General features: G+C 43.9%; 1 protein-coding gene and 1 long non-coding RNA gene across 2 annotated transcripts in view; both read right to left on the minus strand.

The window, feature by feature from the left end:
- Positions 1 to 1,504: 1,504 nt before the first annotated feature.
- LOC129368953 (uncharacterized) lies at positions 1,505 to 4,993 on the minus strand. The gene is made up of 2 exons (XR_008606902.1): positions 4,565 to 4,993; positions 1,505 to 2,199 (listed from the first exon to the last, which is right to left on the minus strand). It is a non-coding gene; the product is annotated as an uncharacterized LOC129368953 (long non-coding RNA).
- A 3,230-nt stretch (positions 4,994 to 8,223) lies between these two features.
- Positions 8,224 to 15,043, minus strand: part of bcl11bb (BCL11 transcription factor B b) — a 37,514-nt gene continuing 30,694 nt past the window's right edge. The window contains exon 3 of the mRNA XM_055044148.1: positions 8,224 to 11,946. Within this exon, the coding sequence (XP_054900123.1) occupies positions 9,890 to 11,946 (2,057 nt within the window). The 3' untranslated portion in view covers positions 8,224 to 9,889. The remainder of the gene's footprint in view (positions 11,947 to 15,043) is intronic.

Here is a 15,043-nt window from a genome sequence, read left to right on the forward strand (position 1 = left end):
CGTTTTTAACGACATCGACTCGTTCGCCAGATTGGAAGCGTGGACAAAAAAAAAAAAGAGGCAGCTCTCTAAAGTCTTCCACTAGAAGGAAAGAAAACGTGAGAGATGGGATTCAACTGTCAAGCTCATCTGCTTAATTCTGGACTTGCATCATAAATACACAGGATGTGTGGAGACCAGCGTTCAAATCTATCCCCCTCCCTCAAACCCCCGGCACAGCAAACAGACCAATTGCCTTATGATTAACGCTCAGTTTGAAAAAAAAAAAAGTGATGGCTTAAAGAAGCTGAAGGAAAAGCTGCCCAGTGAAAGATGGGTGTAAGGCGCACTCTGTAATTAAGCCAGTCTGCACTTGATGAAAGCAGATCACACTGGCGGGCCATGGCTTCACAGCCAGTTTGTTTTTACGACATAATTACAGTCCAAATCCAATGAGAAGATTTAATATCGCGCCACGATGAACATGTGTCCAATGTCAACAATGATGCTGACCTCCCCGGGGCAAGGTGTGTGTGTTGGGGGGGGCGGAGATCAGGGGCGTCAGGAAGCCTAGAGAAGAGATTTTTTTTTCTCCCCCCCCCCACACACTCACACCGCCCTGACAGTCTACCTGCGTCTGCACACACCGCCTGGGAGGTCTGACACCGGCGGTATCTTACGGACAGAAAGAAGAAGGGGGGGGACTTCAGGAAGAGAGAAATGGCAAATAAAGGGATCAAAAAAAAAAGCAGGGAGAAGTGAGGTAAAGATGCAGAGGAGCAGCAGGCTCAAATGTGCAGACAGGGGAGGGTGTGGCGGCGCAAAGATAAATGAAAGTTTTCGCTTGATGCCGTCTCCACGGCGGGGCAGTAGCCGTCAGAACGGCAGTCACTGCCGGCTGGGCCGCTGCAGCCAAAAACAAACAAAAAACTTACTTTTCATCACTTCAGGTGTTTTTTTTTTACTGTTCACTTCATTTACTGTGACTCAAGAAGCTCACTGCAAAAACACAGGATTTTCGAATGTGTTCGATCTGGTTTCCAGGTCAACAAATCCCAGTACGCTTGAAATATAACAAAAGCAACTTTTCAGCGAGATTTAGGAGCTCATTTGAAATGAACGATTCCTTAATACTGATGAAAAAGAACTAGTTGACTTGCAGCAAGACATTTTTCTCATAACCTGCCAGTGGAACCATCTCTTTTCAGTCAATATTAAGGAATAATTGACTTCATCTCCTGTATCTTGCTGAAAAGTTACGTCGAAGTCACTTTTCTTGTTTCAAGCATACTAAAATGTGGAATCTAAGCCAAATATTCTTGGTAAGATTTTGGGTTTTTGCAGTCGAAAACAAACAAACAAAAAAGAATCCATCTTGCTTAAAAGCCAATACTGTCCTCCATAGAAATTATGGGATGGCCTAAATATAAAAAAGGAGGCACTGAAAGTTTCTGCTGTTGCGATGGGAGTTGTTTTGATGCTTTGTGACATGGCTCTGATGTAAATGACCAAAACCTCCCAGAAAGTGGCTTCAGTGTGTTCTTCAATCTGAAAGGGGGGAGAGAAAAAAAAACCCCAAAAAACTGAGTTTCCTGTTCTTCTCCTCCGGACGCGATGCGACCGCAACGCCTTTTGTTCCTCATGGTCGGATTCTACCGGGAGAGGGAACGGTCCCAGGGGACGGTCGATGACTGACCGTGACCGACCACACACTGCTTTCTGTTTTCTGACTATCCTTGTGCCTTTTCTTTTTTGTTGTTGTTTTCTCTCCCCATCCCAAACTTTCCAGCCCCCCTCCAAGTGTTTCCCAGGAGCAGCCAGCTGGGCCACATTTGCTCTGGTGGCTGTGTCGCCGAGCGAAGCCCAGTCTGCTCTTGGGCGGGCAGCGTCATCTGACTGAGGACTGGTCAGGGCCCGTAGATTAGTAACTGGATATCCACAGAGAGGCCATGAGGCCTGAGCCCTGTGATCCAAGTGGAAAGGAGGGTCACCGCAGTGACTTTGTGGTCCCGATCGGCCCAGAGCGCGAACCACAATTCCTGCTGACACCCTCTTCCCCTCAGGGACGTGGTTTTACTCCAGATCGTGATTTCCCATCGCCGCGACTCTCTGTCTGCGATTGTAGGTCTCTATCTAGGACTTTCTAGCGAAGAGGATGCAGCACATCCTCCGGCAGTGCTTCCCGGAGCCACTTTTCTCACATGGAGGACACACGGAGGTCTGCAAAAAAAAAAAAAAGAAAAGACTTATTTTAGTTCCCAAGTGACATTTGAGCTGAAACAAATGGTTAGAAAGCCAGAAGTAACCAACTTGTGCGTTTGAACACGAGTTTACATGCCGTCGTCAAGGGCATGCGTGACATATTAATTTGAAGCTTTTTAAGATGCATTTGAACTGTTCTTTTTCAGCTCTGTCACTTACTTTTAAGACAGGAATTGGGTGCAGATGTTTGATTTTATCCTGGACTTTTTTGTCTTTTTTTTTTATTTCTATCTGTCCAGAATCAGTTATCCACTCTGATATATATGAACACCACCATATTTGGTCGCATGATGAAAAAGCTTTTCCACTGCAGTTTTGTGAAAAGCGCCGATTTCGATACAGATGAAAACCACCAGAATCTAAACTCCAACTTTTATTTTATTTATTTTTTTAATCCAAAAAGTTTTTTTTTTTTTTGTATGATATTGGCACATTTCTTTTGAGCAAATTTACTTTTGTATTTCCTGTTTGCACAGCTGTTATGCGCCCAATGGAAGCAGCTCATGTCTGCAGAGAGTGCAAAACGAGCTCAACTTGTGTTGGTGAAGTTGGTGACTGCGTTGTATTCTGGAGCTTCTTCACCATCAGCATGGTGTGAAATTGGTCAGAATGATAAAGGTGGAAGGCTATCTTCAACTTCTTGAATTAGTTTCAACAGGTGGACTGTTGAGACTTGAAGGCCTTGGAGTTTTGCGACGGAGTCTGCTTGTGGATCCTGACTTTCTGTCCTGACCTCGACAGTTTTCCTGAGGACTGCGCTCAAAAGTCCAGTTTGTCAGAAAACCGAGTTTATTTGGGGTCTCACTATTGAAATAATAATTATTAAGAAAAACAAAAGTTATCCGAGTGAAACCAAAGTGAAGAAAATGGCTCAAATAAATGCCTGACAGCCCTGAAAAAGACATCCATGGCGACGTTGAGTTTTCGCTGTCGCCCTTGTCGTTTGTAGCAATTTGAGCAGCGAAAACAGATTAGCAGCAAACTCTGCGTTCAAAACTGTAAACAGCGTGCAAACAACAACAAAAAAAGTGAGCTCGAGCCGTTTCAGTTTGTTTTTTTTTCTTTTGTTTTGTTTTTTTACTTGTTTCAATTATTAAAAACATCAGCAAACACTGAGCCAGAGGAAAGTCCTGCCATCCCCCCGCTGCTAAGTCAATACTGCTGCTGTTGCTCGGATAAAAGCTGTAGTAATTTGACGTTCTTCTACCATGTGCACATTTCTGCTGACCAGGACCCCCCACCCTGCACCTCCACACCCCCAAATCATCAGCATGGAGCCCAGATGATGCCTTCAGGCGCAAACATACATATAGAGAGAAACGGAGAGAGAGTCAGAAGTCGGGGAAGCTGCAAATGCTTTTAACATCATCTGTGTGGGTAATCTAGAACAGATACCTCTGAAGCAATAGTCACATTTTTATATAGAATTTCCATTCTGAGGGCTTTCATGGGTTGCTGTTTGTGGAAAGAGCAGCCGAGCGCGGAGAACTTCTCCGGACTTACCTTGGGGAGAAAAAAACAAAACAAAAAAAAAAAAAAAAAGAAGAAGGGAGCTTGGATTTGAGCATTTGAGCCTCCTGACTGTTTTCTTTCTGCCCCGTCTGCAGCCTTTTGTCGTCTTCTCTCACTCCCATTCAACTCTCTCCCGTCTCCTTGCGCAAGCGCAACAACGCCCATCCCGCATGCAACTTTTTTTTCCCCCCCCCTTTTTTTTCTTTTTTCTTTTTTGTTCTGCAATCCAATCCAATGGCCTGCAGGCCTGAGTGAGGACAGACCTGACTGCTGTTGGCCTCGACCCAGCAAATACCTGACGGCTCCCCCGCGCTCATGCCAGGACTCATTTCTGAAGCATGAGACGGTCGGCGAACCTCGTGAGTCACATTCAAAGGCGTCTTTGTTTTTATTTATGCGAGAACAAAGAAGCCGGAGTAGCACCTCACCTCTGAAGTTTAATTTACCAGAATGCTTCTGTTTGAGGGCTTTTTTTTTTTTTTTGGTGATGTGCTGGTGTTGGATTAAACATAATGGGTCGACTTGTCCAAACTCATTCCTCGCTGACAACGAGGTGAGAATTTATTAAGAATCAAACATGTGATTACCAACGCGGATCTTTAGCAGAGAACACAGTCGCTTCGTTCGGCTGTTCTTCATTTCTGCAGAAATCCTGATAAGTACCTTCATTAAATAAACAATCACGATGACGCTTTGACTGCTAATTCCTACTTCATTGCAGTTAATCATAAAACTGTTACTATTAAGGGAAAAGTAAACTTGTTAAACAATTAAGTAGTGCTCATCTCTGTGCCTCTTAATAATTTCTCACCTGCTTAAAGGGACAGTTCAGGATTTTTTTTTTTTAAATTCAGGATTGCGTGGCATCTTTGCTGTGTGACCTGCAGCGCCAACCCGGGCAGGTTGGTGCTGCTGACATTTCCTACGGCGAGTCCAAGAGAAGCGTCTGTCGAGGCGGATTTTCTGCCGCGTTGGAAATAACACTATAAACGGCTGCAGCTGTTATGCGCAGAAACGATAAAAAGACGGTTTGCAGTTGAAGGGGAGTTGGGAGGCGGCGCACCAGCAATAATCTTCCTGTGTGAAACGCACAAAAATAAAAAAATAAATAAAAAAAAGAGGGAACACAGGAAGTACTTCCAGTTGAAGTGAAGCGTCTGTAGGAAAAGCCGACTGGAAGCGTCAAATTTGTTTACTCTAACTGGAAGCGCTTCATTTACGGTTTCTATGTAGGTCTCCAGGGAACAGCGTTGGTAACGCTGAATACCTTCCCAGTGGAAACACAGAAGTTGACCTTGGGTTGATGAAGCAGATTTGCCCGTCATCTTTCTGGCTCCTCTAGCCCAAAAGATCAAGCCCTGTCTGTTCGCAGTAAAATAATAAAACCCAACAGATTTACCCCGCTTACGAATGGATTCTGTGATCCAGTGTTTAACTTCAGCCAATGAAGCTCAACACCAGCTTCTCTGGATTCATATCAAAAGAAGATTATAAGGCAGTTTTTGGCTGCAGGTTGGATATCAATTGTCTCCAAAGCTTTGGTTGAAAGATTAATCAAATATTTACAGCATGCATGACAAAAGAATTTTTTTTCTTCCATATTGGCGTTCTCTTTGAAAAGAAGTTCAGGTTTCATCATATGCACAGAATAGTGGATCTATGAGAGGTTTATGATGCCCCAACTACGGAAAATCGAATTGAAACTGCAAAGGTCGACGACCAGCGTTTCAGAATCTGCGAAAGTCACCTCCTCTTGGATTTTTCTGACAAGACATAACTAGACATTATTTTGTGGAAATTCTGCCTGTGTGTTAATAGAAAACGCAGCTTTGGGGACCGGAAAGCTCGGCGCGATGCCGCTTGACACGCTATTGGCTGGGATTTGCAAAGCAGCCGGTCCTAGAGCACATTTGAAATGGTGCATAAAACAAAACGGGAAATTTGGTCTTTGAACTATTAAAATAGGGAGTTATAAACATTTTTATAGTATTTGCTGGTTCTTGTCTGCACTATATTGCAGAATCCATTCGGGGTAAATCTGTTAATGATGACAGTTTTATTATTTTACTACGTTAAAATCAAGAAGCAGCTGCTTCTTCTTTGTTGATCCTCATGATGACTCATTTCTAGCCAAATAAAAAAAAAATAATAATTGTGAGTTTGCAGAAAATTGAGAAAAGGAGTTGGTCGGGGGGTGGAGAAGTGTGGGGGGCCTGACAGCTAGTCAGACTCATCCACTGGATTCAGCACATCTTAACTGCTTTAAACAGAGGTGTTCAAAGTGTGGCCTGCAAGCCATTTGCAGCCCTTGGAATGATTTTGTGAGGCCAACCATCTTCTTTTTCTTTTTTTTTTTGTACCACAAGTAAGGGAACATTTACTGCCAATAACGTTCCAAAAAATCTGAGCTGCTCCTTTGCCGCGCAGACTGCGGGAAGGAAAATCCAGCTTCCTTCCTTCCACACATGCTGGGAATGATGTGTAAACTCCTCAGGACAGGGTCCAGGTCAATTGAGAGGCTGATAGGAAAACCTTGTTTTACGACAAATGCGCTGATCATATCAGTCTCCGGTGTTTTGGGAATACTTTTACAACTAAAACGAGTCAGAGGAGTATTTCAACATTATGTGTAAGTGCTGTGATTCAAAGTCCTAATCAAACTCTCGTTAAAACCTGGATCATAGTCTGAATGAAAAGAGATGGTTCTCTCATAGAGCAATTGCAACATTTATTGAAGTGTTGGCTTTCTTGTATTGATTTTTCAACACATTACAAAAATACATATATGCTCAAAACAGCAGATGTGTACTGTTCTGAAAACACTTTTTTTTTCACAATGATGCACTCCCTTCCCCGCCCCACCCCCCGCCGCCCTCCAAACAAAAACAAAAATAAAAACAAAACGAAAAAAGGAACAAGGAAACTTTTTTTTTCTCTTTTTTTTGTACAAACAGTGTAGGTGAAAGTGTTGAAAAGTGAAATATGAAAATGTATCCAAGAAAAAATTAAATAAAAAATTACAGCTGTAAGTGCCATCACGAGACCTTCGATCGAACATGAGGAGAAAACCATGAAAGTCCACGAAGGTCCTTGAGAATTGATTTGGAGAAGAATTCCTCCTCGGAACCGCTGCGCTCGCCCGAAGGTTTTTGCTTCAGCTTTATTTTCCTCCGTTTTCTTGTTTTTCAATCATTTTTTTTTTCATTTTTTTTTATATCCTCTAAGGATAGCTCAAGGCAAATAATAATAAAAAAAAGTAAAAAAAAAAATTATAAAATTATATATAATCAAATAGCTGGAGTCAAAAGTGACATCACTGTTGTTTCAAAAAATCAGGAATAAAGAAAATATCTGCCGCCACTGAGCATTTTACATGATTTCCACACAGTGAACAAGCAATCATACAGAAACACGTTAATGTAGGTTAAAAACTCCTCCACCAGGAAAAGTTGTACAAAAACTGCCAAATTATTGGAGAGAACGTCGGAGAAAGGAGGGAAAAAATAAAGAAGAAAACTTTAGCATTATTGTCAACACCAACAGAGTATTTCCTTAAATGGCATACTTCAACACTGTAAACATATTGTTAGACTGAATGTCTGTGTGTGATCTGGGGTCTCTGTGAGCTTTCCGCTGTTCCGTCGTCCGAGTGCGTTTGCACTGCCTCTGAACGGGGGAAAGGGGGAAATAATACGCGACGTGTTTAATAAGAAAGCACCTTGATTCGTTTCCTCTCTCTTTTCCTTAATATTTAAATTTTTTCTATTTTTGCATTCATGCAAAACTATGTAAGCAAGCTTCTCGTCCGCCAGTCTCGCTGTTGTGTCGATTCACCAAACATACGACCTAAACTACGTAGCTTATGCAGAGCTCTCGCTGTGACCGCGGCATTTCTTATTTATTTATTTTTTTTTTACTTTCTCAGATTTGCCAGGAAATATAAAAAAAACAACAAAAAAGAAGAAGAAAAAAGAAGTGAGATTGCATTTAAAGCACAGCATATCTTTTTGTTTTATCAAAGCGAAGTGATGCAGATAAAAAGCTGACAATAGGGCAAAATGGTAGGTCAAACTTTCAAGTGATTATGATTTCCATGGCTGAGGATTGTGGCGCTAGAATAAAAGATGCAGCCTCGCTCGCCTATCATGTGGCTCCGCTGTCTCCCTCCCTCTCACGCTCGCTCTGTCTCACTCTGATGGCCTGTTATAAGATGTGGCCAGTCGATGTGCATTTGGGTACCAAAAAAAAAAATGAAAAAATACATGTTTCATATGCTTCCAATTTCATTTGAATGACTACTCTCCCCAGTCAAGGTCTTGCTCTCTTTCTCTCTCTCCCTCTGTTTCTTTCTCACACGTCTTCATTTCTCAGCTCCAATCTTTCATTTTTGCCACGAGAATAGCCCCTACTCAAGGTCGCTCGGCCATCCCCTAGCGCAGCTGTGCTCCAAATTATCATAACTCATATGGCTTTTTCATTCTTTTTTTTTTTTTTTGTTCAAACAGACTCATCTTAGTATGAACGATGCAGAAAATATGGAAACCCGTCCCCGTAATCCCCGAAAGACCTGTAAGGGCACACTGTCTCAAAATCTACTACGGGGAGTTAAAGCCCCCCCTGAGCGGCCTTCCCGTTTACTGCACGAATCTGAGCCGGTGGACTGTGGAAAGACGCCATCAGAGAGATGGAGGAGCTCGGAGCACGAAGGGACGCGAGTTTAATTTCAGTTGAGAACCAGTTTTTTGTTGTTGTTTTTTTTTGGGGGTGGGGGGTCGTCGTGGGATACAGGAAGTCAGCTCGGGTCGCCGAGTCGTTCCACATCAGACGCAGGAGGGGGCGGTTTTGACAGGAAAGCAAATTTTGCTCAACAAATGACCTGAACTGGAGGTGGGCTCATTGAAGAAAAGTAAAGGATGGTAGTTACATGTCAGATATGTAAGCAGCTGGGTTTTTTTGTTGTTGTTTTTTTTTTCTTTTGATTGTGTAGATTTAGGCCATCTTTCATTTACAGTCAGGGCTAATTTAACATATATATATAAAAAAAAGAATATTTACAAACCATAAAAAGGACTGTTCCCATTCTCACATTAATCACAAGTAGTCTTAACTTATTCAACATATTAAATATGGTGGTTTAATCCTACATTAGGAATGTACTGAGCATCAGTTTAAGGGTATCTCTGTTAAGTGCAACCTTTTATTTACGTCCTTTTTTGCAGCAAGGACACCGATACAGTAACTGCATTTTGAAATTGTTCCAATGTTTGTCTTTTTTTTTTGTTTTTTGTTTTTTTTTTTTTTTTTTGTTTGCCATTTCTTAAAAAGGACAATGCTCCCTGAATAAATTAACACCAACTTACCAGATCTCTAAGACAATGTCGGATTTTTAAAATCCAGAAAGGATGTTTTATTGTCAGGCAGACATTCAGTGCTTTAGGCCTGTATGAGGGAATGGATTGTAATCCGCTGCTGCAGGTAATATAGAAAACAAATTTTTTTTTTTTTTGTTTGTTTGTTTTGTTTTTCCCTTTTTTTTTTAGAACTTTTAAAAGCTAACTGCTTCACACAAATTTACTCTCACAGGATAACAAGCTTCCTTAAAGGAAAAAGAAAAAAAGTAAACCATCGTATTCGTGGGGACGTCTTCTCAGTTATAGCATTTTAGAAAAAAAAAAATTCTTTTTATAACATTTCAAAACTAACTCCATATGAAATCCCACAAAGATTTACCTGCACATGCCAAATATCATTACAAAAATCCAATAAATACAGAAATTATTGCACAGTAGAAAGGCTCCATAGATTCCTAACTGATAAAATCCTCAGACTGTTTGCCATGAAACACCCAGTTGAGCATTTCGGACAAGTTATTAAAGTTTCCATTTGGTAATATTCTCAGGTGGCAGTTTGTGTGACAAGAAAAAATGATAAACATCAATCAATCTTAATTTTTTTTTTTTGTTTGTTTTTTCTATTTTTCAAGAGAGTGATAATCCAGCCAAGCCCCGTCACTGAAGAAGTGGTGATAGGATTTGTGTGCATGTAAGTGTGTATTGCGTGTGTGTTTGTGTGTGAAGAGAGAGCGAAGATGTGTGTGTACTGTAAGCCATATGCTTTATAACTTATCGCTGGTGGCTTAACCTCTGTCCGCTTGCTCCAGTTTGACCTCACTGGCCATCAAATGTTCACCATGCCATTTCTTCATGTGTTTCTCCAGTGTGCTGTAGACACTGAAGGGCATGTGACAAATGTCGCATCGGTACACCTCCTTCCCGAACTGACCGTGGGTCTTCATGTGACGCGTCAGCTTGGAGCTCTGGGCGCAGGCGTAGCTGCACAGGTCGCACTTGTACGGCCGCTCCCCCGTGTGGCTGCGCCGGTGGACTGTCAGATTGCTGCAGTTCTTGAACACCTTGCCGCAGTACTCACAGGTGTCGTTACGCTTCTCCTTCGAACTGGGAGGCCGGCCGGGCCCCGGTCCGCGCAGGAGGTGAGGAGTGCTGCTTCCGCTGCGCCCCGACGCGCTGCCGCCTTCGATCAGCTCCCCGGGCGGAGTGGAGAAGCGCAGGCTTCCCGTTTCTGAGGAGGAGTGGTCGGAGGAGGTGGCGAACGGCGACTGGCGGGAGTCGGTGAACCCCAAGAAAGGTTCTCTGATGAAGTGGCGAGAAGCAGCGTAACCAGCCAGCAGCTGGGAGTAGACATTTTCTGGGGATATGAGGGGTATGGTTGGAGGAATATCCAACTGTTCTTTCTCTATCTTGATCCTCTTGTTGTTGGAGGGGCTCGGGCTGGTGATGGGAGTGGGCCTACGTTGAAAAAGCCCAGGAAAGGTCTCCACTTCACTTACACTGATCCTGCCATTCATCATGGGCCTAATATCCTCTTGCTCCTCTCGCTCTCTGTTTGGTTCCCTGTCATTTTCTCTCTCAGCTTCATTCCTCTCCCCACTGTCTCCATTGGGTTGCCTCTCCAAGCTTCTCTTGTTAGGGTTAAGTCTAAGGTGATTGTCCAGGTGGTTGTATGGATGCATCATGCCCACCCCGCCATTGTTATTAACTCTGTCCCCACTCATGGGTTTTTCCTCAGGGGACTGTCTGGGACCATTTTCTCTGTTGTGACTGAATTCCTGGGAGTCATCACTCAGGTTGGAGTCTGGTCGACTCCCATTCCTTAGCTCTTCCTCCTCCTCCTCTTCCTCCTCCTCTTCTTCCTCCTCTTCCTCTTCTTCCTCATTCTCCATCTCCATAACCCGCGCTTCGCCCTCTCGATTTTTTCCGTCACCTTCTCCTTCGTCTCCCCGACTCCCCTGTTCTGGAGAGCCCGTCAGGTTCCCAGACTTGTTGTGCATATGTGTTTTCATGTGCCTTTTAAGTTTGCTGGCCTGGGAGCAGGCATGATCACACAGATGACACTTGTAGGGCCTCTCTCCTGTGTGACTGCGTCTGTGGACAATTAGGTTGCTCTGAAACTTGAAGATCTTGCCACAGAACTCGCAAGATTTCGACTTTCCAGGGGCATTATTCTGACCTTGTGCGTCTGGAGGGCTGGAGGAGCCGAGGCCCCCCTGGGATACAGGTGGCTGTGGGGCATAGGTGAGAAATGTTGGGGGCTTGGCACCAGGCTGAAAAAGCGTTGGACTCAGCAGGCGGTGCATGGGTGGCACGCGGTTTGGTGACAGAGGAGGTGTGGGCCCGCCGTTATTGGTTGTGTTGCCCGCAAGTTCTCTCAGTCGACGGGAGAAGTCCATGGAAGGGGGCTCCATAGGGGTCATTCGCATCACCCTCTCAAAGGCACTGGGGTGCTGTGACAGCAGCCCCATTTCCTCTGGGCCCAGTCGCTCTAGAGGTGGCCTAGGGGGAGGCGGAGGGCTGACAAAGGGTGGCGTCGCAGGAAGGCGGGTCTCCATGTACCCTGGAGGGTGGGGATGTTCCCTGAGCAAGGGCGCAGCCATGCGGAGGAGGTGAAATGGGTTGTTGGTGTCGCCAAGGAAAGTAGGAAGAGGGGAGCGAGGCAAGGCATCGGCTCCTGGGGGAGGAGGCAGAGCCATGCGGGGAGTGAGGGAGCAGTTGGCCAGATGGTTGTCGAGATAGATGCGGATGCCATGAGTGTGCTGGGCATGCTGAAGCAGGAACCAGGCGCTGTTGAAGGTCTGCTTGCAGGTAGTACAGATATAGCTGGATGGTTCATCTTTATCTGAAGGTCAAGAGAAAAAAGGAAAAAAAAAACATTGTAAACACACACCTTTCTCAAATAATGTACAAAAACCCTTTTAATTCAACAACCACACTGATTATATAGGTGTAGACTCTATATGTCAATGAAAACATGACATTTCCAGTTGTGCAACAAATAGGAAACTGGACATGTCGTTTCGTTTTCCAAAACATTTTCACCTCTTAGCTTATAAACTTTCAATCTGTTGTCAGGACTGAGGAAGCCATTTGGAAAAGAGCGGCCGTGTCTTCAAGAATCACGAAAAGAAGCTGCATTCTGTTTCGGTGCTTAAGATAAGCCAACCCTTGTCTTGTGAATTATTTTGCACGCGAACATGTGAGGTATTTGGGAAAATGTATTTCCCTGAGACTGAAGCGTAAGATGAGCTTTCTGTTTGTGCGTTGTGTTATGAGACTTCATAAGAAAGGGTGTGTTTCTACAGGCTAATATAGGTGGCAGGTATTGCCCTTAGGCTGTGACACATTATGCAAATTCTAATGTCAGCAGGGCTTTAATATACAGCTCCATCTCGTCAACTCTGTCATTTCCATATGGAAACCGGGGAGCGAACAATGGGTAAAAAGCTGACGATATTAGGGGTGGGGGTTGTGGACGGAACCGGAGGGGAAGACAAAGAGAGAAACCAGAGAAGAGATAGAGCTGATGAGTAAATAAAAGTGCCGCTGGTTTTATAACTGTGTCCACATTAAATGGATCCCTGCGTCACTGGTGTCGTTACGGGGGACTGTAAAGAGAGCTGTGTGGCTCCACACTCTGAGGACTGAGCGTCACTCTTTGACAAATTACTCCTTTAAATGCAGTGACTTAATAATACCAAATGCATCTATCAGTCACTGTGGCATGGCCCTGTCAGCCTGCTTTTGACTCACAAGAAAAAAGAAAAAAAAAAAAACCCGGGAGAGGTTCATCTAATTGAACGCAGGCTTCCCACTGAAGAGGCATTTCCACAGTCTTGTGTTTGCTTGCAAGGCATCTGAATCTACTTTATGATCAGCGGCTACCGCAAGTGGAGTCAAGTTGGTACAGTCGTCCCAGAGCTTGAAGCCCCGGAGGGGCCAACACAAAGCCGGGGAAGTTAGGCTTGGCCAGAGTTTTATATGATCAACAAAAGAGTCCTTAAGATGGCTGACTGCCTCAAAGCCACCTTTTGTAATGGAATGTAAAACACATGCAGACACTGATACACGCTTAGGAATATGTTCTCTCCGCTCCACAGTCTACATCCTTTCTCGCACAAATTCACACGCTCTCACTTTGCACCGAGGAGAGCAGATGAGCGAAAGCTGATGTTGGATCAGTGTCTGGTACAGGAAGCTGATTTGGCTCTGTGATTGGTTTGGCTTGCCTCTGGGGAGAAAGGGTCAGAAAAAGTTAATGAGGGGCTCATTTACTGATTCTGTCGCTTTTCCTCCGCTATTAGTAGTGCTCTGGTGCAGCCGTCACTTTCACTATTTGTGTGGGTTGGGACGCGACCCGACTCTCACTGCTAATGCGGGGTAGCGCGTTGACACACGCGCGCAAGCGTAGCCCCCCCCCCATCAGTGCATGCGCACGCGGGGTTGGAGGCATGTGCGCCTGCGATCGCACACGCACAACTGCGTGCGTGTGTGGGGCGAGTGGCGGGCTGCCTGCCCGTGTTTAGTTTGGCTAAGCTTCACACGGCCGCTTGGCAGCAGAGAGCTGGACAGCTTAACAGCTTGGATGGGGAGAAGAGATCCAGGGAGGGGAAGGGAAAAGGAGGAGGTAAGGGGTAAAGAAGAGGGGTGGGGGGGACTTAAGAGACCTGACTGGTGTGTGTGCACACACCGCACCACACACACGGAGGCTATTTACATGCCCCCACAGGGACAGACCTGCATTATCTCTGGACCTAATGGATCAATAACGATAAAGGACTGAGCTACTTCATGTCTGCTTTTTCTATTCTTCTTTTCACTATATATACACACTAGGATTATGAATTCAAGTAAATCAAAACCCGCCATGCTTATAACCCACCAGCCCCACCACCGCTACAGCAACAAATTTGCATCTTGTCATATCTTACACTGGTGCACCATATGCTGCTAAAGGAAGCGTGGCAGCTAATAGAGTGGCAGTCAATGGTGGCTGCTTAATGATGGCCAAAGACAAACTTCATCAACTTCCCCAACAAGCAAGCGAGCAACAAGGGGGGAAGGGGATGAACAGAGAGCAGGAAAAATAGTAAACCAGCCTATAATAAAGCAAAGTTACCCAATGAAATCTAAATAACAATTTTCATACATTGGATATTAACCACGGGTTAAATTATTTAGCAGCTAATACACATTTAAATGAAATTGGTTCATTTCAACTACTTTTAATGAAATTACTTGCCGAGTTAGTTAATCTATATTTACTTCGATCACTTTGCTGATCTTCGTCTTCATTAGCAACACCAAGGGACTGAGGGTTATGAAGCTCTGCAAGCAAACAAACTTTACTTTAGCAGTAACGCTAATGCTAGGCTAGCTTCAAAAAGATTGTACCAGTTGCAATCTTGTCAGTAAGATTTGTGAAGCAGGTCATTGTTAACCAATTTTAACAAAAAAAACAGAACAAATGTAAAGTTTTGAGATCAGTGTAAAAAGTCAACCTTTTGTTGCGGATCCAACAACTCGGCCTTGGGCCGGTTCTGTTCGGAGAAGATGTGTAGCTTTGAATAGTTTATTAGTTAAAAGACATCATTATTTTCCAGTCAATCTCTAAAATGATCGTTTCCAATTAAATGAGCAATTTTCTGACAAGTTATTGGGATCATGTATCTTTTGTGGTTTGTGACTTACAGGCTACGAGACGAGAAAAAAAAATCAGTGGCTAATGATGACGGCATAAAACTCTACAGAGGTAATAATAAACTTTCTGAATGTATTCTGATAAGGTGGCGTGTTAGTTAATTTCATTGACAAAAATTGTCTCTGTGTGAAGTTGCTCAGCTTCAGTTTGACTTCAACATTAGCACTGTCCCAAAAACTAGCTAAAGCTGGATAAAAAACCCCTGAAATTCTTGCTTTGAAAACAGTTTTACAGCAGT

Source organism: Poeciliopsis prolifica, unplaced genomic scaffold (genome assembly GCF_027474105.1).
Source record: "Poeciliopsis prolifica strain line A6 unplaced genomic scaffold, Auburn_PproV2 SCAFFOLD020, whole genome shotgun sequence".
In the NCBI taxonomy this organism is placed as follows: Eukaryota; Metazoa; Chordata; class Actinopteri; order Cyprinodontiformes; family Poeciliidae; genus Poeciliopsis; species Poeciliopsis prolifica.